A 23,549-nucleotide genomic window follows, 5' to 3' on the forward strand; every position below is an offset into this window, starting at 1 on the left:
GCGCCTGCCCCTGAATCGGGATGGCTACCACACTCTGCAGTACAAGCGAACTGCCATGGAGCACCGCAGCGACAGCCCGGGCAGGATCCGGCACCTGGTTCACTCTGTCCAAAAGCTCTTCACCAAGTCCCACTCGCTGGAAGGACCATCCAAGGGGAGCGTCAATGGGGGAAAAGCGAGCCCGGAGGAGTCACAGACGATGAGGTATGGGAAGCGCAGCAAGAGTAAGGAAAGGCGATCAGAAGGTAAGCCCAGATCCAATGCATCAGGATGGTGGAGTTCAGATGACAACTTGGACAATGATGTTTGCATTTATCATGGTCCCAGTGGGGTCATGACCATGGGAAGATGCCCTGATCGCTCTTCTTCCCAATACTTTATGGAAGCCTATAACACTATTAGTGAGCATACTGTGAAGTCCTCCAGAAGCAATAATGATGTCAAATGCTCTACCTGTGCAAACCTGCCTGTGAATTTGGACTCCCAGTTAATGAAGAAAAGCTCTTGGTCCTCTACATTAACCGTGAGCAGAGCCCGTGAAGTTTACCAGAAAGCATCAGTTAACATGGACCAGACAGTGGTGAAGGCAGAGACGTGCCAGCAGGAACGGTCATGTCAGTACCTCCAGGTACAGTGTGGAGAACTGGTTGCTGTTAACTGTGCTCTGCCTTGTCTCAGGTGTTTGTGGGGGATGGAGGTTTGCTCTGATGTCTCAACTTTCCCCAGAGGTCACTGATCACCAAACAAGGGGTTCTACTACTAAAATTAAAAATATATCAGCTTTTGGGTTGGTTTTTTTTTTTGTCCAGAATTCAGCATTTCAAAGTAACGGTTCATGTTAGAACAGGATTTTTTTTTCATGTGGGAAAAATAAGACCTTTCTTTGTACCTTTTGAGTTTATAAGGCTGTCACAGTAGGGGTATGGGGAATTTGATGTTTTAGTGCTTTCATTTAGCATTGCAATGTCAATTAACTGAATGTTACCAGGATACAAATTCTTTGATTTCTATAATTTCAATTTTGCTTTCATTTAGTGCTCATTTTTTAAGAAAGCTTTTGAGACCCTTTTGAGAAACTACGGGGTACCTTAATACTTTCTCCAGCAGGAAAAAAAACCTACTTTTCTTTTTGCCATAGAATATAAATTCTCTTAAAACAGTTATTGTAACGTGTCCAGATTTGTTTATCAGGCTATTCCTTTTTTTTATGGCTCTGAGTCAAAAATAAAAAAATCAAAAGGTTGAAATTATTGCTTGTTCTGATTATACATTTTAGGAGTACATCACCTACTCCCTCACAAGCTGTTTTCAGTTAATACAGCGTCACTATTTTTCACCAGTATTGTATCTTTAAATGTCAAGAATCAGATGTCTCCTCTTGGAGCTATCATACTGCCGGTGAATGTTTGTGGCAGGAACATGGATCAGAAAATATTAAAACTGTTTCATTCTTAGGAGAGCTGTGGATAGCTTTTATGCACTTTAAAAGAAGCACTTATGGCACATCTAAGTGTGTGTGTAAGATGGAACAACGTTGCACAGAGAAGAGAGAAGACCATGAGGAAAAAAGAGGTTTGCTAAGATGATTCGGTTTCATTTTAATGTAGTGGGACTCTTTTCTATTTGTATAGAACTGTAGCAGGTTCTCTCATATGGGTGCTTTAATGAGACAGTCAGCTTCCACATTCTGTTGTTTAAGTCAGTATGCAGAGAAAGCGTAGGACTGAGGCATCAGCATTTAAAAATTGATCTTAAAATGTTTTATGGAGTGTCGTGCAAAATAATTTTGATTACCAGCCTCTGGGATGCTAAGTCTTAAATGTAAAGGAATGTAAATGTATATTTTCTATCAATTGTTTAGGTGAGTGGGGTGGGGGAAGAGGGGCAATACAAATGCTCAGTGTGTTTACAGCTCTGCGTATGGGCTGGGGAGGGAGAGGGGTTTCAAAATAGCCTCAGGTTGCAACCTTTTGAGGTTTTGTGCATTTTTTATTAAGTATCTTTTGTGTGAATTTTGTGAGTAAGAAGAAATCATAACTTTAGGCTTGAGTGTTGTGGTTATTTGAACCCTGAGATTTTTCTTGTTGGTATTTTTGTTTACTCCTTCAGCCTTCTCTTGGGTTTAGATAAAATAGCTGACAATTCAGTATGTGACCAGATGGCTAGAAAAGAGTGAAAAACTGTGCCAGCATCAGCTTTAAACGAACACCTCCATAGGGACCTTTAGATAATGTTTAACTGACAGGAATAGACTCCTCAAGTGGAATTAGAGGACATTATCTGTGTCTGTATGAAAATATGTCCAACAATTGTCAAGGGCAAGAATTACTAAATTCTCACTTAGAATCACTACTTCTTACTGTGTTTCCCATTCTATTTCAGTTTTCACTTAATTTTGTTTTATTCTTTCTAATTGCATGCCATTGTAAAATCAAGGGAAATATAATTAGTTTTAAACTGTTTTGTTGTTTTTTTTTTTTTTTAAGGAGAATCTTAACCAGGCATCTGTTAACATTGGAAGTAATATTCAAACAGAGTACAGTAGATTTGAGGAAGCAGGTCAGGATTATTCTTCTCTCTTGGCAGCTTGAAGGGATGACAAATGCATGTAGGTATTTAAAAAGTCAGTCTATTTTGAATGCATCCCCTTGCTTTTCTCTTCACTATATCACTTATCTTTTTACACTGCGAGCCCTTTGGGGCTTGGACTTTGTTCCCTTTTGTGTTTCCACAATGCACAGCACAATGGGACACAGAACCCAGTTGAAGCCTTTTGTCTGTCCTGCAATATAAATATATATTAACAGCAGCAGAGTTCCACTCTGTTAGAGAGTTGTAGAGTTACTCTGTGCATCTGCTGTTTTCCAGGTGCACTTCTCATTATTGCACCAAAAGGCTGGTGTCCTGTGTTAGAGCAATTGTAAAGGCACAAAAGGAGATGAAAGCTACAAATTCACAACACTGAACAACCCTGATCATTTAATTTCATTGTCATGATGCTTCTTTGTTGCTTTCTATAACTCACTAAATGTTAAATAGATTTATCAATTTGCTTGTTATTTAAGTTGTTGTCTGTGGTCCAGGACATAAACTCTCAGGACATAAACTCTGATCATTCAAAGAGCAGCTACTTGTTCATGCAATCATCTCTTCTTGTCACAGTATCTGAATTCAATGAAGGAGTCACTTTTTTCCAACTTGGGATACTCAGGATAATTTTCTTTATCCTGATAGATCTGAGTATATCAGAGATCACAGGTGACATTGACTTCACATCTGTTTGTAAGGGCTTTTATCACAAAAGTATCTGCATGAATTCTCAGTATAAAGACAGAAAAAAAACAAACCATTATTTCACTTGCTGTGATATTTTCCACTTAACTGTTCTGTGGAAGGTGTTGGCAGTAATTAGTATTACAGATGGGCTTATTTCTCATAATTTGGAATTTGGATCAAGTGCAGAGTCCTCTGCATTGTACTGTCTTTCTTTACCCCACCAGGCTCCACTTCCAGCCCTGGTGCTGAGGCACAGTATCCATCCTTGGAGTTCTTGGGGGAGGCTTGGGTCTACCCTGTGCATCTCCAGAAACAGATGTTGTCCTAGAATAGTCTAAAGACTGTCAAGCAAATCTTTTCCTCTTACCCACATTTTGGGAATGGAATTGCATTTTTATCTTCTATTTCTCTTTTCAAGAGTGAGCAGTTGGATAGTAGAAAGATAAGGTTCTTTTTCTGAGCTGATTTTTATTTCAAGAAAGTGCTATTTGATCCAGCTTTACAGTTGGACTACAGCGAAGGATGGTGAGAAGGAATTGTTCATGTTTTATCAAAATGCTTCTTCAAGATGGTTTCCCTCCCTTGAAAGAAAAAATTTTAAAGCAGTGGACAGCCTCTACTTCTCTGCTAGCTTCTGCTCTGGAAAAAAAAAATGAAATTAACCAAACTGTCAAAGAAAACATGTAAGCAGCAGTCCTTTGCTGCAAACAATAGGGTCTAAATACACAGGGAGATATTTCTGACACTCATGTTTTCTATGAATTCATGATTTTTTGAGCTAATAGTGTATCAAATACACCGCAGAGTTTGTCTCTGATTATAGTTTTGCCATTTAATGTTCCCTGTAATTACCATTCCTGTTGTCCTTAGTCCATTTGTTAAGAGACTGAGAAAAATACAAATAATGACGCTTTTCAGATTAATTTTCTTTTCTTATATGGGTCAGTCATAAGTTTTCTTTTCATTGCAACTGATGACACTCATATCAGTTGTGTCAGACACTTGAGGCTAAGGATGAAAATTTTGCTTCTGAAAACTGAAGCACAGAAGGTGGGGGGAACAGTGCAGTCATTCAGCCTCCACATTTGCTTTGCTTGTCCTTTGGTGGGATACTGTGAGAAATACTATTAAAAATATAAACCAAGTTTCTGGGTGCAATAAGAATTTTCTGGTGACAAAAGGTTCTGGTTAGTGCTGCACTCAGTTTCCCAGGTGAAGGTTGCCTGTAATGTGCATTGGTACAGTGTGTAGTGCTGAGAAACTCATTATCCAAATGACTTGTTTTCCAGTCTCAGAACAAGGCACAGTTTCTTAGGAAAGCTAAATTCCAGTCCCAGACAGCCTCTTTTTGTTGCCTGTGTCCGTGGATGACCAAATAGACCTAAGGGTCAGGGTGCTAATAAGGACCAGTCAGTGTAATGTGATTTGTTAACAAGGAACCTTACACTTCAAAGTGTTTATCCTTATGACACAGCAATTTATATTAGATCTGTTATACTAAGTTTATCTATGCAAGTGTTTCTGCATTTTCAGTTTGTGTTTTCCTCATTTATGGTGTTTGCATTTCAGATGCAACTACCATATTCAAATTAATCTTCCAGAATATCCTTACATATATATATATGAAAATGGTATTAATATCCATTAATATAGATCTATTTTTCATGTATCAGATTACTTGTTTAGCTCATATTCCATTATAAATTGAAAATTAATGGAACACATGTTATTTCTCTTTCAGTTTTCCAGTCAGAACTACAAAGTATATGAGGTATAAGTTTCAAGGGTTTTTTATGAGCTCATGAGCTAATACTTAGTAAAGCCAGTGAAACAAATTGGACAAATGGGAAATAAAGTGTCAAATGTTTTAATGTATTCTAGGTCAACTTTCAGGTAATGCAATAATCATGAAAACATTTGGAAATTCTTAAATACTCTTGAATTTTAAAACAAACTAGTATGTAAGCACATTAACACTGAAAAAAATATTCTCAGAAAGCTAATGTATTTTGGTTTCAAAATTGTGAGGTGCATAATATGAATAATGGCTATAGCTAGGGAATTTGTGGAAAATATAGATTAGGCTCTAAACAGCTTATTTACAAATTGTATATTACTAACAGATAACTCCATCAAACAGGCATCTTGGTTATTTAGCCTACCTGCAAACCCACCCAAGATGTGATTGCTATACTGAGAGAAATATGTTGGAGAGTATTTCAATATACTCATCTTCCTCACCTTTGCAGTCGTTTAATTTAGCTAAAAAACAAAACAAACAAAAAAAATTGTTAGCTGTGTTGGTGATCATGGTCTTGCCACTCATTTCACCTTAACAAATGGTGTGTTCTTATTTGCTTAATTGAAAGCTGTGCTGACCTTTGGTGTCTTGAGTCATGGGGACCTCCTAAGTACAAAGAGAGCTCTTCAACAGCAATTTCAGCTGCAACTTTATCTGCCAATGTTCTGTAATTTTCTGTCCTTTTGTTTTATTGCCATCCTGTAACTTCTAAGTATTGAATGTACTGGCACTGACCTTCTTTTTTCCAGATTAACTTGAGTTACTGTCAGTTCATTCTGTTAACATCCTTGCTTTCTAACAGTGTATCCATTAATGAACACAATTCTGGCAACTGGAACCTGTTGCTGGCGTACCATTTTAGGATTTAGCAACCTACTTGGGTGACACTACATTACATATACTGTTAGGTCAGAAATGTTCACTAAAATTATGGCCGCACGTAACAGCTGGCATTTGGTATCTGTTTCAGTTCCTTCATGGATAAGGTTTGTTTTAGTCATGAATCTGATTCCTTCCTGTAGCCTTAAATATTTGGAGTATTCCAATCTTAGTCTTTTCAGTAATTTCACTGCAAAAAAAAAAACAAAACCAAGAGTAAAACAAGAAATCTTCGAGACAAGTCAAGTCCAGCAAAGAGGATCATTTCAATCTGCCTCTGAGTTTGAAATCTTAACATTTATTGTGGAAACACATGAAAAATGTGGGGAAGAAAACACTGGGCAATGATACATTTTCCTCAATCAGTGCAAAGTAATAAAGAGTATTTCCCTTCATCCAGTTATTGGGTTGGGGTTTTGTGCTTGTTTCAAGAATGGAATTCACAGTATAGATCTTGAGTGAGGAAATACTACAGTGCCAGAAGAGTGGTTTGAGCTGGGTTATCTGGCCAAGTTTTTGTTCTGCTTTACAAATGCTCTGCACAGGTGAGCTTCTGTCACTAGTGAATTAAGCAATGAGAACATCAATCTGTTGTGTGTTGTTTGTCCTTTCATCCTCTTACCCTGAAACTGTGCAATGAACTGTCTTCTTTGGACTTCTGATAGATATGTATTTCTCTCATCAAAGACTAAGCAATGTGTCAAACAGTTGGATAAGGCATTGTGACAGTTCTGAAGGGCCAGGGCTTCCAAATAGTCTCTGAATTGTGTCCAGGAGTCTTTTATGCAAATAAGTTTGTGCCTAATTTTGCTTTGCTGACATAACCCCAGCCTGCTAACCAGTTTGTCAGGAAATCTTTGAGGTTTCCTAGTCTGTAGCAATTCAGTTTCCAGCAGATCAGAGTCAGGACTATGACCTTGATTTCATATCCTATGGGACACTACTGTAGAACACAGGTGACCTTTTGGTGACCATTTGGAGTTGCTGAGAAGGCCCACTATGATGTTCTGGAACCAGGACAGTTTCCTTACTACCAAATGAAAGCTTATTCCACAGGTATATAGCATTGCTGTAATCTGAAAGAAATCATTGTTAAAGTGTCAGTGAAGTGTGTCCGCTGGCCACTAAAATGTGACAGAAGCCAACAGCCAGCAGGAGATGGCAGTTTAAGGGCATCACTTAGAGCTGCTGCCTGTGAGAGCACATTAGCAAAGCACCAGAGATTACTGAGTTACAGTCAGCCAAAAGAAACAGCATAAGGGCTGCTTCTCAAAATGCTCTCCCCATCACATCTGTTTTCTTCCAAGGATACAGATTCAGCTACATGTTCTCCACCCACTAGCCAGTTTCCTGCTGTCTGCTTGATAGCAGACTTGTGCCTGTGTGCAGTGAAAGAAAGGTAAAATGGCATCTCATCTAACAGTATTGCTTTGGATGCCGACCAGTCACTGTGTGCAGCTGTTGGAGTGACTCACCACAAAAGAAGATATAAAGAAGAAATGAATATTTCTCTACTGCTGGTCATTGAACGTGTCCTTTCAAGGATTGGTATTTGTGTTAGCAGTCGTCCTGTCTCCTTAATTGGCCAAAAAAAACATATATCATCATAACCAACGGCACTGAATGCTTCAAGGGTACTGCGAAAGATGAGAATGAATATCTGCCCTCTGCCACTGGAGAATATCATCCATGAGTATCACTGAAGCAGCTCTAGTTTGAGGTCCTGGCCAAGAGCCCTGCTCTGTGACCTTCAGTAATGCTCACCTCAGCTAATGGACGTGCTAGTTGCTGTTTGGCTTCCTTTCTGCAGAAGGGTGGCAAAGGTGCAAGACAGTGGATGGAATCATTGTATCAGCATGCCCCTCTTCATGGTTGGTTGGACTTTTGCACATAATGCAGAAGGAGAAATATTTATCTGGAATGAAGACATGGTAATTTCATTTAGAAGACACACATTCCTCATCATAAAAGAGAATGTGAATCAGATTGACAAGCCAATGGTCAAGACACATTTTGTTGAATGGGCATCATAAACTTGAAGAATTTTGTCTATTGGCTGACTCTCTCAGGATTCATACTGGTTTAGAAGACTTTCCAAACTGCTGTTATGTGAAGGAAGATCTCAGTTCTTCACCCTGTTTGTTCAGGTTTGATGCAAGGGGTGGGCACAGGATAGAGGAAGTAATGCTCTGTCTTGGACAGGTCTTTGTTCTGGTGTTAATTCCTTTATTGTAAAAAAATATGGAGATAAATCAACTAAATTAAATTAATTTATAGTAGAACATGATTGCTCAAATAGTACAAGCTAAAGCAAATGTTGCTGCAGTTACTGAGCATATTAAATTTATCCTAAATAAAGGCAACCCTCCTAACTGCCTTTTTGAGAACACTTAAGGCTCATTAAACATATATTTTTCTTTCTGCTTTCTAAGGCTTCCTTTTTTTTTTTTTTTTTTGCATACTTCATTGATTCTTAACATATGCACACTGATAGAAAGAAATGTTACTCATCCTTATTGGTCTGATTAATTCAATATTCATGACTGCTGGGAATAGGCTCAGTAAGTGGAAGATGGCAATTGAAACTTCCTTTACAGCATGCAGAAGAGGCATAATAATGGCTAAGAAGACCAAATTGCATGGGTTTGAAAAATCTGCACTGAGCAGTCATTAGGCATTGTTCTTCAGTTGTGTGATTTCATTTCATTAAGTATTTGCATACTAATAGAAAGCTAAAGTTACAAGTCTACTGCTGTGAGTGATGGTTAGCCACTCCTTCCAGTCCTTTTGTTTACTTCTATAGTCATCCACATTGCTTTGGCAAAGCACAGGGAGATGTTTTAATGATTTCAGCTGCAATAAACTAAAGCAAACTAGAGATCAGTAATGAACTTAATTTTCTATAGAGACAGTCTGTTTGCTATTTCATCCAGCAAGGTAAGTTAAAAACTATTAATTTAATTGGTTAGAAATTGAATTTTTAAAAAATGTTTTCTTTACCCTTGTCATTACAATCTGGGCTTATTTCACTTACTATTACATGTGAGCTTATGAAGTGAATATTTGAAAACTGTGAGGCCAGTATACCTGTTTGTTTTGTTTCTTTATTAGGGGTCCTAGGCTATCTATTAAAAAATCCAGTTCCTTTATATGAAAAAATGCATTAAAGGAAGTGACAAGTCAGTACAACCTGGCTAATGACAAAGTGTGACAAAGTGTGAACACCTGCAGAGCAGCATAAATTTAGTTAAAGATTGAGACAGGTAATCTATACACTAAATGATGCTAAATCCAGGTAAGATGCTGGCCAGTAGTAGTACTTCATCTTTATAGTCTGCTCTGTTTACATAATAATGTTATATCAGCCATTGAATCAAAAGAAAGAAATTGTTGTCAGGCTTAGTGTTCATACATGTAGCAATTTATTGCCAGGGGTTTGCTGAAGTTTTAAGTTTCAGTAAGCTGCATGGCTCAGAGGCCTTTGCTGAATATTTTCTATCTCTATTCAATTAGTAATGTTGTTCTGTTTCACTATGCCTTTTGTATAAGTGATATACACTCTTGATTTCTAGGCTTGTACATGAGCTAAGATTTGTACATTTGATTTGATTGATTTCATGAGCTAAGCTTGTACATTTCTAAGATTTGTACATGAACTTAAAAATTTAGAAAATGAAATGTTTCCAGGATCATTATTACTTTGATAGTGTGAATAATAATAGTTCAATTTTAATAAAAACAATGTTCATTGCTAGATCTGAATTTAGCTCTTCCCCCTTTTTCATAAGAGTTAAAACAATCATGCAAGTCATGTTCTCTCTTGATATTCTGATACTGGAAAAATGCTATTGCCAAGGTAATTGGATAATATGATTTTCTTAAAAGCATGAAACAGCTTTATCTCAAGTATGTCAATCTTAATCCCATTAATCCTCTAAGGCAGAAGATACAGTGCATTTGCACTTGTGTGACCTTGCAAGGCATAATATTGGCCATTCAAATAAAGAAAGAGCCTGTGGGAACATTTGTGCAGACCCCCTGACTTGAAAAAAATAAGAGAGCTGGAGGTTCACATAGACATTTCTCCCAGCATTTTTTCCAGACCAACAGAAGAAATCACAATACAGGATGCGTAGTACCATATGTGTGAAAACAGAATGTATGAAATAATCTTACTGATTTTATTCTTGCAGTTTGCATTTTGGAGAAGGCTTTATGTTGTACTTTTTTCTCATAATATGAAACACTTTGTTGCGACAGTGAACTGCACTGTCTGCATGAGCTGTTACAGCCACGTCTGTTGCAGCCAATACTTTTTAGGGACCAAAAAAGCACTCTGAAAATCAGGTCACTTGTTTTAGTAGGTAGTGCTTGAGTTATTTGACTACAGGCACAGCAGTATTAAAATGTTGACATTATTTTATCTGCCTGAAATGAAAGGAAATGCTGAGCTTTAAGGGTTGTTTGTCCTACTCAAGTAAGACACAGACACCCCTTCATAAAAAGTGTTGCAATTGTTAATAGCTGAGAGAGAACTTCTAAAGTGCTTCTTTACCCTGCAAATACTCTTTATCAGTTATATGTTGCCTAAACCAAATTTCAAAATCAGGGTTTCTTGCTCTTGTGAATGTAATATAAGAAATAAGAAAAAAGAATATAAAGGGGAGTTGGACCCAAATTTTCATCTAAAAATCAATTATATACTGAAATTTTACTCTAAACAAACAAGCAATAAAAAGAGCAAAAACAATATTTAGGAAAAAAACAAACCAGACTTATATACTTGCAAAAAAACTCCACGGTTAAACTTTAACTAAAATAGCTTTTTAATAAAATTTCCATTACATTCTTGTATTACAGCTTTGTCTAGGCAGGTAAGATAGTTTGTACAAGCAGTCTGGATTCCTCTGTGAGTTCTGTGAAATTAGAAGCATATCTGGGTTGGTATTTTAGTCTGTTCTCTGAATCTGGATGGCTTTTTAACCATGGCCATCCTTTTCTCTTTGGCACATACAGGGTTTACCCTTAAACCCATAATATGGAAATGGAAATTGGGTCACTTCTGTACTATTTCCTTTGGTTTTGCACATGCAGGTGACTTCCAAAACCCAAAGCAGCCAGTGGGTTTGTGGCACTCACTGAGGCTGCTTTGTCCTGATCTCTGTGTCAACAGCTCAGCTTTCTTTTTCTGCAGCTAGTACTTTTTAAAAAGTGGAAAAGCTACTAGAAAGCTACTAAAACAACATAGCTGTTGTTTTTCAGTGATTGCTTCCCTCACTGACAGGACCAGAGCTCAAACTGGGAACTTCCAATCACATCATACAAATTGAGGGACTAGAGCAATGCACTCAAACCTCATCATGGTACACAGTGTTTGCATATGTAAATAGAAAGTTTCGGGGTAAATCCATTGCAACCAGCATTCAAAACTTGGCCTATTATACCTAAGTAATTTTGAGATGCTTTGGGATGAAAGGTCTTGTACTTATACATGGGGTTATTGATAACAGAACTCAGTAATTCCAAAGTAAGGGTTTCCACAGTAACTATATCTCCTCACTTGTATTGCACCTATAAACTATGGTATTAAATTTAAAAGTGGATCTATTATTTAGTAAAACTACAAGCGTTCAGCTTACCTGAATTATGGGTGCTGTATGAAAATTGTAACTTTATCTCCCCTGACTTTTTCCCCATTAAAGGCACCAACCTTAACAGGATACTAACATAGTTTGTTTAGTGCATTAAAGAATAACTCACAGATTTATCTTAATGAGAAAAAGCAAAGATCTTCAATTAAAGCATAATGAATAAAATATTGAACAGATCAAAGTTCATATCCTCTGAGAATTCACAGATTGTCTACATACTCTGGCTTTGATATCCAGTAGCTGCCTAAAAACTGATCAGAAATACACCAATGTAGGTTTTAAACTGCTGACTGAAGTCTGAGCATGGCATCAAAATGTCAGCAGAGCTTGATTTTACTAAACCTGTCCTAAACTCTTTTTTGCATGAGTGGTTTGAAAAGTCAAGGTTTTACACTGGCAAGCAGAAGCTGTAGGGTCCAAAATGTGGGGGAGAGGTGGTATGAATATAGATTGTATACTCACTGTTTGATCATGTTCTAGGCCTGGAACTAATGCAAGAGTAAGACCTGAAAAAAATTTTATACTCTGTCTAAGTGGCTAAGGGAGGAATGTATATACTCTGTACTCTTCTATAACACAAATCAAAATTGCTACTGAGTGTTACCTTCATTTTGAAAGCATCAGCTTTCCAGACCTGGTGTCTAAGTATAAACTTAGAAGTCACAGAAGGGAAATAATTGCTTCTTCTACTTTTCTTTTTTTTTAATGTGGGAAAATATTAGAGCTGTTAATTCAATCCTGTTCTTCCAGTAGATTTCATTAGTACTTAGTACTCTTAGTCTTAGTTAAAGCTTTACCCTTTCCTAGAAGAATACTTCAAGTGTTGAGTATTTATTCAGTAATATCCTATAGATGCACAACTCTGCATGTCATCATTCAGTAAGAAAACTGGACTTAGAACTATATTCCTGCCTAAAGGAAATTAGATTCTTGTAGCCCAGGAAAATAAATTTTAAAATAAGCCAAACAAAAAACCACATACACATAGCAAAAAATTCCCAAACCCACAACAGCAAACTTTTCATGCTGATGGAAGATAAGAATTGCACAGCCATTAACTGAAGGATATTTAAAGACAACATGGAAATTTACTCTTAAAAGGCACAAGGAAAGAATTAGTTAAATAAAACATGGAGCATTTGAGAAAACAACTGAGTCCTGAAAAGGAAGAGTGGGTCTTAAGAAAGAATATTGATAACGGTGCAATCTAGAGTAGATCTGCAGGATTAAATCTTCAGTCCTTTAAGGAAAATACTGAAGGTCCAAGTGAGTTTCAAGGCTGGACTTGACCAAGAGGGAATGGGGAGAGCAAAACACAAGAGGAAAGAAGGACTGTTTGAGCCTGGCAGCTTAAGGAAGGCCTTAAATCATTATGTCAGAAGCAGGAAAAGAAAAATCAATGAAGGAAGAAGGTTGGCATGGTCTTGGGTTTTGAAATCATCAGGAAACAAATCAAAGACATAGGCTGTGAATAGTTGAATTAATAAAATAATATAATTAATTAATTATAACTAGTAATAAGTCTGTATGGGCTTAAGACCATTAAATATCTTTGTTCCTTTGTATAGCACAGTGGCTTTAGGGTTGAAGTTTATAGCATTATAGATTGTTAAAAGGCCATAAAAAGACCATAAAAATTTATTTGCATTAGCAGTATCATTTGAAAGGCCTTACAGCCTCTGGACTTACACTTATGTTTGTAGTGGGAATCAACAGCTAAGCCATTAGCAAGCATTCCGATGCTTTAGTTTTGGTTGTCTAAACAAAATGGCACATACATGCCCTAGCTGAAATCTGCAGTGGGATTCACAAGATCCTCAGGTGAAGGTAAATGCAGATGAAAAACAAACTTCTCACAGAAAAGATTATTCTGGCAGGTGAGAGTATTTGTAAGTTGCAAGACAAATTCAGTAACCTAGATTCATGCCTCCTTATTTAATGTGGCTTGTAAGGTTTTCTGAGCATTATAGCTGTGGCTGTTTTATAGAGTTGATTCACTGAGAAGGATCAGAGAAGCAGCAAACTAAAAATTCACAATAGCTTATATTTAAGTCTAACACAGTATTTGTTTAACTAAAAAACCCTTTTGCAGATTCACCTTTAGATCAAAATGATGTTTCTGCAAAACAGCTTCAAAGATCCTGCTCCACTTCATGTTGTTTCTGCAGTTACAGGAAAGAGGAGGATGCTGCTTTATGTGGTCAGAAGCCCCAGGAGCAAAGGAAAGGAGACAATGGGAGGGCAAGAACACTCTGCTCTTGGACTGTCCTTTGTTATGTCTCAAAATCTCATGAATGCACATTCCCACTGTTCCAGATTTCCAATACAAAGAAGGGACAGCATGGACTTCAGATCAAGAGAAATAATGCACATCATTAAGAAGAAGAAAAAGAAAGGAATAAAGGGTTGTAGGACTCAGGCACTCAGAGTTCAAAAGGAGGCTCACTGCAAGCTGTGGGTGTGCAGTTGCACCAATTAAGCTATAGCAGCAATACTAGTAAAATTTCACACTTGCAAACCTACTTTTGTGATAATTAGTGCATAGCTCCACTAATTTGAAATGTATCTTGAGCCAAAATCATCCTGGTGAGTGTTCCTGTGTACATTCTGTCAGAAAAGATTGTCATATAAGGATTTGTATTTCAGCTTTTTTGCCTCCCCAAAGACATTCAATATGTTGAGCTGAACTAAAAATACTCTGATCTGGTTTATAAAGGTTTTGAATGAAAATAGCTGAAAACACCAAAGATTTTTCCAGTCTGGTATTAAACCTAACCAAGCCTTCTATGTCGGCATGTTTGCTAGAAGCTTCCCAGATAAGGAATGGAAAATAGCAGAGAACTCTGGAGGTGCTTGTGCCTCTCCAGGGTGAGAAGTGGGCCTCCATTGCAACAGCAACCCATGGTCAAATGAGATAAAAAAAGGCCTTTGGCCATCAGAGTTTTTGTTATGGCTCTGTTGTGGCTTACCTATAACATCAGGGAGGAGTGTGCTAACAAGAGAATTGTGTTCATTATTTCAGGTTCCTCAAGATGAATGGACTGGTTACACTCCACGAGGAAAAGATGACGAGATTCCCTGCCGCCGGATGCGCAGTGGCAGTTACATCAAAGCCATGGGCGACGATGACAGCGGAGACTCAGACACGAGTCCCAAGCCATCTCCAAAGATTGCTGCGCGGAGAGAGAGTTATCTCAAGGCCACCCAGCCATCCCTTACCGAGCTCACCACCCTCAAGTAAGTCCAGGTTCTGCTGTATCACCTGCAGCTCTCCATTAAGACATACATTTTCTATGTTTGCTTCTTCTCTTTACATTTTCTGTGTTTCCTATGTTTGTTTCTTCTCTTACCTCTAGCTATCAGTTCAGGAATGTATTTGAACACGTGTGTTCCACCATGCTTATTTTTGCATGGTTTTTTCTCTTAACAAGAGTAAATCTGGGAGTGTATTTCAATGTTGTTCTGAAAAGGAACCTGCACTATGAATTTGCAGAGTATTTTAACCTGTAAGTGTTAAGTAAGCACCCAGGTATGTACAGTAGGTGCACTCTTTGAATGCTTTGCTAAAATACAGCTTGCAAAAGCTTTGTGTAACTGTGTATTTATATATACTCAACATTTGAAATTAGCCCTAAGATAGTCTTTGCAACTCCAGAGAGAACCTGACATTTAATTAAAAAGAACAAAGACCATCTGAAAGTAGACAAACCCATGTTTTCCATTCAGAATTGCACTGTATTTTGTAGAGAACCAAAATCAGAGTTTTTTAATTGTTTATGAAAACTTTAGCCAAAAGGAATCATTAGTTTTTGGAGTTTTTTAAATGTCACTATTTGTTTTTCCTTTATTTGGGCCTTTTTAAAAAGTCACCCAAATTGTCAGGAAAATTGCAGGAAAATTGCACAAATGGACAATTTTGTATTAACATTTTATTTTAATTGATTCTAAAATGGAAAGGTCCCTTAAAGCAAGAAAATTAGCTCTATCCATAAAAGAAAACAGTGTGAATTTAAAATTAAAAATTGTTTCTGTCTTTTTTTAAAATTCTTAGCTATAATAGTGAATCATAGTTCACTGGACCAAAAATAACCCAATCTTAGTATAACTTGCCTAAGGCTGTAGCTTTAAAATGGGGGGGAAAAATAAAAAGGATCTCTATCTCTTCTAATATCCATGATCAGTGACAAAAAGCTCCTTCTGCATTTCCCTGATTAATTTCTTCTCCTTCCTTGTCCTCCTCTACCCCATTTTTTTTCTAGAGACCTTATCTGAGAAACAGATTTTAGAGAAAACTGTTTGATCCTTGTTAAGAATGTCATGCTCTTGACATCAGTGATGAATAGACCAGCAGAAAAAAGCAAGCTTACTGCAGCTCCCCATAGCAGCCTGCCTGAATTTGTCTCAAGGGAAGCCTGGGATTGTTTCTTCTCTGTCTTTGTATTAGTGACCAAAGGAGAAAGCAATCTCATTTTCTGCAGGGATTTTCAAAATCTAGCTGGCTTTTGCTCAAGGGATCCAGTGATTTCTTTCATCATCCAGAAGACTTTACCACATCCCTTCCCGAGCCAAAACTCCTCCTGTGAAATCAGTTATTGCAACCTCTGCAAGGTGAACATGAATGTTATTTACCACCACAAACTCCAGCCAGCCAGGTTTCATGCGTGGACACACTTTCAGGTGCAGAGCTTATTCTGTTTGAGTTTTTAGAAGCATGCTTTCCAGAGTTCCATAGTATATGTGAAGCTCAATGCATCACAATGAGTGTATTTGCTCTTGGTCATTTCTGTTCTCTGTAGATACAAGATTTGCAAAAAAGATAGATTTATGAAAAACAGAAAGTCCTGCATGTCACTGTTCACCCATGGAGGATGTCAGACCAGAGGTGCCAGGCAGCAGAAGCTTTTAGCTTTCAAGTCATTGTAATTCAGTAAAGTGCTTGTATAAATACTTAATTTCCCATGTTTTTTAATTGCTTCCTATTTGGGAAAGCTTTTAGGAATGGGCCAAATTTTAAGCTGCACTCTGTAAAATTCACGTAAGTTTAGGAGCTGTGCAGAAGTAGGATGTAAATCGTGGGGTAGAAGAAGGAAGGGAAAATGGTAAATGGCAGTAAAACATAAAAGACGAGAAAGCATGAAATAACTTTTCGTTTTCAATGGCTTTTCAGCATAAATTGGGATGAAATGGAATTATTTCTTTTAATCTATGCTGATATTTTAAAGAAATATATCTTCCTGAGAAACCTTTCACTTTCAGAGACAATTTGTACAATGCATAATTATGCAGTGCTTTCATTACTTTCTGCTGAACATGATAATTTCTAGGGGTTTTATGAGAAACAGCTGAGTGCTTGCTCTGGGAATTGAAGTCTTCTGTTAAGCTAGGTCTTTGTTTGCAGACTTCTTCATACTTTCTTAATAGTGTGACTTGACCTTCGCAATGACATTAGTTTTTCATCCCATGGCTACCCTGATTACCCCGAGAGTTGTGTCAGAGTTTTGCAGATATGTTAGACAGAGACTAAACTAGGGCCCCTAACTCACTGAATATAGGTCATCAAGAAATTGTGAGGTGTGTGATAAGAAGTTATTTCCTTGGCTTGCTGTTGACTTGAGTTCAATTTGCACCTGAGTAAGCTTTGTGGAAATGAACCAAAGCCTGCTCTAGGCAGCAGGCAGCCTTTTACTGTCACTAGTGGACCTTCTAGTTGACCTTGAAGGGTATTATTAACACCCTAAAGCTGAGTGGTATTTCACTCCTTTAATTATGGGTTTTTTCTGTCCATGAAGAACAAAGCACGCTGTGAAATCAGTGTTTCTACAGCAGTAATTGTCAGGGATCTTCCTGGTGCATTTCTTTCTGGTACTCCCTTTCTCAGTTTGCTGTATGCAGTCTCTAGTTGGCTGCACTTTCATCTCTGGCAGAGCAAACAGCTTAAAAACATGTTCCCTTTTGCTTTCACTGTTGTTCTTGAAGTGATTTTTTCATCTTTTGGGACTTTTCCTCTCTGACTCCTTTAAGTCTAATATTGGTCTCACAACCCACGCTGCTCCTCCCACCTACCTACCTACCATTGCTCATGCACCTACTCTTCTAAGAAAGTATTTTCATTATTACCAGTGTTGCTTTTTATATAAGGAATAACCTTTGAACAGCACAACTGTGTCATATCTCCTTTACATAATACAAATTTATTTTCCTAGTTTTGCCGAGGATTTTTCCCTGCCATACTGTACAATCTCCCTCCTACCATTTTCCTCCATTGCCATGGTTTCCATGTGGTTGCAGCACATGTGTCAAATGCTGTGGTACCATTCTGGATAAAGCACAGCTTGCTGTGATTTTGAAATACACACCTCCGCTGCTGCATTCTCATTATCCTATCAGGAAGTAAGCAGATTTTTTTTTCTCTGTCTTTGCTGGCAGTATGCTCTTGGTGCTTAAGTTTTCATAGTCTAGATAAACTGATTCAGCTGGAAAAAAAATATGGTATTTTCTTGCCATTCCTAATAAGTGGCAAAAGTTTATCTTTCACTTGTAGGCAGATCGAAAATGGACTGCTTAGCAAACTTCCAAAGAGGTGCAGGTGGCAGATAACTGACAATTCTGTTACAGCTGAGCGTGATTCAGGACATAATCCCTCACTACTTATATGTACCTTGTTTATGTTTAGCATGGTTTTTTGCTGGGATAAAAAGTATGCAATTACATTGCTGTTCACATACCAACATGTCACCTCCAGCTGCCAGTAACTCTTAAATCCATTGGGCAGGGGTAACCAAGTTTGCTAGAGAGACTGAAATCCGAAAGATATGAAGCTCCAGAAAGCTTTATCAAGATCTGTAGCTGGATAAGGCAAGAAAGGACCTGCAGCTATCAATTTGTTCTTTTGGAGGGCTATGGGCAAAGTAGCTGGTGGGTCAGCACAAGGAATAACATGGCAGCATTTTCCCAGCCTAAAAAAATTAGGGAATATGAAAGGGACTGCAGAATTCTGTTCAGGACAAGAGGGCTGAGAGATGGATCCTGTCACCACAGATTTGCTACTTCATTTTCACCCTTTCATCTTCTCCACTGCAGGCATACTCACTGCTTAAAACACAGATTCAAATTATGCTTCTTAACTCATTATTGCTGCTGTTGTGCGGACTCCATCCATTTGAATCTTTTATTTGAGGGTTTTCTTTGTTTGTTTGTTTGGAGGGGGTTTTTGTAACATATTACTAGACTTAACAGTCATTTATTTGTAGACATGGATTTTGGGTTAAATACAGTTGCAGAATTTTTCTTTTGAACTTGTATTTGATCACATAAATTTTTTCCTGAGACAAGTTGTACTCTGATCACTAGTGAATTGAAGACCTTAATGATCTTGATACTTTGTAGATGCATTTGTAGAACTTATTTAAAAAGCTAGAAGGAAGAACAGAAAGGACTTTTTTTTTCTTACCAAATCTTTATTTTCAAGGCATTTTACTAGGCATGTGATGTTTTTCAAGTCAGCTGCAATTAGGAGAAACTTATAAACACCAAAACCCCTTTTTAATGCACACTAAGTTACACCACTAATGATAAAGAGAGTATGTGAACATATAATCATCATATAATCAGGACTTTTCTCCTTTTTATCCCATGGTAAAGAATTTTTCTATATAAATTCTTTCCATCATAGCTGCATCTGTTCCTATGATTTACTGCATAGATGACTTAAAATACAATTCCTACCTTTCAAGTTTATCAGAGACATTCCAAAAAATATCTCAAAATAGGGACATGTTATTTGTTTACACTCACATTTATATTTTTGTGTGTTAATACAAATAGTGTAAGTACTTTCTACTTGTATGTTTATGGGAATCTGAAGACAAAATTGTTTTGAAAACCAAATCACAATAAATTATGAAGCTCAATTAAGTGGTATAATCTCTTAGCAAGCTTAGTAGCAATGACAAGAGCAAGGAGAGAGCTCTGATTTATACATCCTGAACACAAACTTTCAAATCACCTCCCTGAGAATTGATCAAGTCAGTTCCTGGAGGACAAACCGCCAAGCTGGAGTCAACCTGCATTACTAACCAAATCTTGACAGAGTTGCAGCACCAACTCTGCTAGGATGACTTGGAAGGCAAGTCAAACCACTCCATTGTTACTTAGTATAAGGCATATTTCAAGATAGGAAATCCCCTAGTCCTCCTAAAAGTGATCCTTGGGAAGTGTCTGCACTGAGGGAAATTACAAGGGTTGCATGGATAATTTTAGCCTGAAACAGTGCCCAGGCTGTTCTGTCATTTGAGCTGATGTCCTTACACTACACTTCACCATACGGCACATCATAAATCCCTAGGTATGAAAACCATCCCTGCCCTGGGAAGGACTGCCTATTTACTTTGAGGTGTTTGTATATTACTATAATATACTCCAGAATATTCAGGGGGGCAAAAAGTGTCATATAAACAAAAGCACACTTCATTTTTCTTTTTCTTTTTCTTTTTCTTTTTCTTTTTCTTTTTCTTTTTCTTTTTCTTTTTCTTTTTCTTTTTCTTTTTCTTTTTCTTTTTCTTTTTCTTTTTCTTTTTCATGGTGGTGTCCTCATTCTGCTGAAGTGATCTGATCCAGATCGCAGGCAGGGGGAAGGGAGAGGTGGTGCGATACCACATTTTCATTACGGTGAATATTTTTAGACACTTGCAGGGAAGCTTATTAATTTTATTTCTTGCTGAGTGACTTCCAGTTAGGGAACAATGACTTTGCTAATTAGTACAAAAGGAATAAGTCTGATTAATCTTTCACTAGTGTTTTACAGTGTGTTTTCAGTACAGTTGGTGTAATTGTTTCATGTTGCAGTCTCTTTCATATTTATCAAACCTGTAGGTAGCAAAGGAATTTTTTCCATGTTCCTTGAGGTGTGTTTTCTTTCTTTTCCTTGAACAGGGATTTTCTTTTAATTTTGCATTAAAGAGACAGAAGCATCTCCATCAGCCTAGGGAACATAAGTATTCTGGAACTATTACTGGCCTAGGTAGTAACTTTCCCAGCTCACATTCACTAATGCATGATATATTAACTTTTTGTTCATACTATTACAATCCCTTCTCTCTCAAACTAGGCAGAAGCTGTTGGACATATTTCTCACTTTTCAAGTTTGTGTGTCAAATATGATTAAGTTCAGTGAATAATTTATAAGTCAGAAAAAAAATTTAAAGGCAAGACAATGAAAAATATATTTATTTTGAGGCAGTAGGTGGACATACTTCAGGAGCCAATGGTTTCCTTATGGCAGCTGACATCAGTTTTGTGTACATGATATTTAAGGGGGAGAGGATATTGATTTATTGGAGGAACTTAGAGCTTGGAGCTGTTAATGAACAGTTGTTAGTGATGGATTTATAAAACACATTCAGTCAGTTATGGGCATGAGAGATATCTTGTGCTCCATGGCTGCTTCCCTTCAGGGTTTTGTGTCCCCTATACACAGAGGTATGGATGCCTTTACATCCCTACATTTCACTGCCCAGGACGTGGGGAGGATGAACACTCCTCCTCTCTACTTCTGTGGTGATCCCCACCAGTTTATCTTGCAATGAAACAGATTCCCTTGATGTCACAGTCTCGCTGGTAGAAGTCATTGTGCATCACGTTGTAAAGCCTAACTTTTATTAGTCCATACCTAGCTACATACAATCTGTTAGGTCAGTATTACCATATTTGGATAAATATTATTTCTTGTTTCTCTGAGATGAGAAGTGAAAAAATTTGCTGTAATCTGTGGTGTATTCTATTGTTATTGTCCCACTTGTACTTTTACCTACCTTTACTTGCTGAAATGAGGCAATCATACTGTTACAATAAACTTGCATAAGAGTATCCATAGCATCATAGAATGGATTGGGTTAGATGGGACTTTAAAGATCATCTAGTTCCAACCCCTCCACACCATGTACAGGGACACCTTTCACTAGACCGGGCTGCTCAAAACCCTGTTCAACCAGGCCTTAAACACTTCCAGGAATGTGGCATCCACAACCTCTTCCCATGTCTCACCACAGGCATAGTTAAGAATTTCTTTCTAATATCCAATCTAATCTCTAAACTTGCTTTTCTTTTTTCAGTTTGATGCCTTTCCCCCTTGTCCTATCACTACATGCTCTGCTAAAAAGTCCCTCTCCAGCTCTCTTGTAGGCCTCCTTTAGGTACTGAAAGGCTGCAATAAGGTCACCCCAGAGCATTCTCTTCTTCAGGCATAAACATTGGCAAAAAGAGGAAAAGCCTATAATTTTCTAGCCAAAATGTGATTTTTTTAGCAATATTATAGAAAAAAATTGGAAGTCAGTAGTCTGTAAAAGAAAAGCAGCAACCTCATTTAGATTATTGTCTTACTTGCAGACATGAAAATCCTTGTCCTGTGTGTAGTCGTCTGTTTCAGTTTTACGCAAGATTTAGCTTTATATGGAACATAGCCACAGATGAAAGTTAGGAATTCCAACACCCTAGCTTCACAATGAAATCCTAGAAACATTTGTGCATTTTATAGCAAATGATATTGATGAATGCAAAATAACACTATTGTCTCAAGAACCAAAGCCTATCATTGCACTTTACGTATCAAATGGACACTTCTAGGGGTGGTGTTAGGAAAAAACAATTATAATTACTGAACCAAAATGTGTTTTTTAGCCATCTCTTTCAATATATAGTCTTTACGGAGCCAACATGCATGTTTGTCTGCAAATGTGTTTGGTCTTCTTTATTTTTAGCCCTACTTCTTCCCACATACTTAAAATTCTGCCTCAGAAAGGGAGATGATAATGTCCAGTGGAGGCAGGGAAAAAAAAAGACTCTGTAAGCCAAGGCTTACACAGGCTATATGTTATGAACATTTTCCTAGCAATAATGATAGTTAAGCGTAGGAGTTGATTGCCAAAAGAAATCACTTCACTGGGCATTTTCAAGAAAAGGGTAAAAAATGTCTGTCAGAACAAATTTAGGTATTGCTGATCCTGCTTTAGGGTGGAAGGAGGGACCAAATGACCTCTTGAAGACCCCTCCAGACCTATCTTTTTTGATTCTCTGTCTGTATTTCTCAGGCTGTTGAATATACCCGCTGTCACCGTTCTTACTTCCTTTCCTTAACTTATTTTTTAAATGTAAAAATAAAACTCTCATCAGGACCAAATTATTCCTGAAGGCCTGCTGCTGAAAAGTAAATATAGATATCCCACCCACAGCAGGGCTGTGCAATTCTTTCATGTTCTTTAAATGTTATTTCATTGCTAGCGTTTTGAAATCATGTTCCCACCGCTGCCATGCCTGACCCTTGGTATGTGATCTCATACTATCTGCTTTAGTTTGCTGAGGGGAGCTCAGCTGATGTATTGAACCTGCCATGCAGAAAATGCACAGGCATAAAAAGAGATGTGCTTTTGCAAAAAAAAAAAAAAATCAGTCTGGAATCCTTAATATACATAGCAAGACAAGCATACAGGCAACAATAATTAAGTTAATTATTCATAATAATTTTCTATTCTGATCAGCTAGAAGTGCAATCATTTTTCACTGTGAAATGGTGGAGCTCTTTCAGATTAAAAATAGAAAAAGTTAAAATAGTGTTGCTTTAGTTTTAATGTGAAAGTACAAGACAGTGTTTCTGCTGGCATGCTTGGGGATCTGCTGTTAATCTGCATCATGTTAGGGTGAGAGAAAGAGAGATTAAGGTGAAAACTTGTTCTGCACTTACAAATAAAAGATACTATTACCATCTAAGTCATGTTGATATCCAGTTATTTGTTTCTTCACTTTTTTTGTGCTTGTATTACTATTAAGATAAAGCAGCTTTCAGCTTAATTTAGTGATTCTCTGCTGGCTTGGGTGCAAGGAAGAGTGGGAGCATGGGGCAGCAAAGAAAGTGTATGGCCCCTGTAATAGGTGCAGCATCAAATACCACT

At 37.5% G+C, this 23,549-nt stretch overlaps 1 protein-coding gene across 1 annotated transcript in view; it reads left to right on the top strand.

The window, feature by feature from the left end:
• DLGAP1 (DLG associated protein 1) overlaps positions 1–23,549 on the top strand; it is a 261,624-nt gene that overhangs the window by 127,619 nt on the left and 110,456 nt on the right. The window contains exons 3-4 of the mRNA XM_031066573.1: positions 1–628; positions 14,630–14,844. The exon at positions 1–628 is cut by the window's left edge and continues 365 nt beyond it. Coding sequence (XP_030922433.1) covers positions 1–628; positions 14,630–14,844 — 843 coding nt within the window. The remainder of the gene's footprint in view (positions 629–14,629; positions 14,845–23,549) is intronic.

This window comes from Geospiza fortis, unplaced genomic scaffold (assembly GCF_000277835.1).
Source record: "Geospiza fortis unplaced genomic scaffold, GeoFor_1.0 scaffold53, whole genome shotgun sequence".
In the NCBI taxonomy this organism is placed as follows: domain Eukaryota; kingdom Metazoa; phylum Chordata; class Aves; order Passeriformes; family Thraupidae; genus Geospiza; species Geospiza fortis.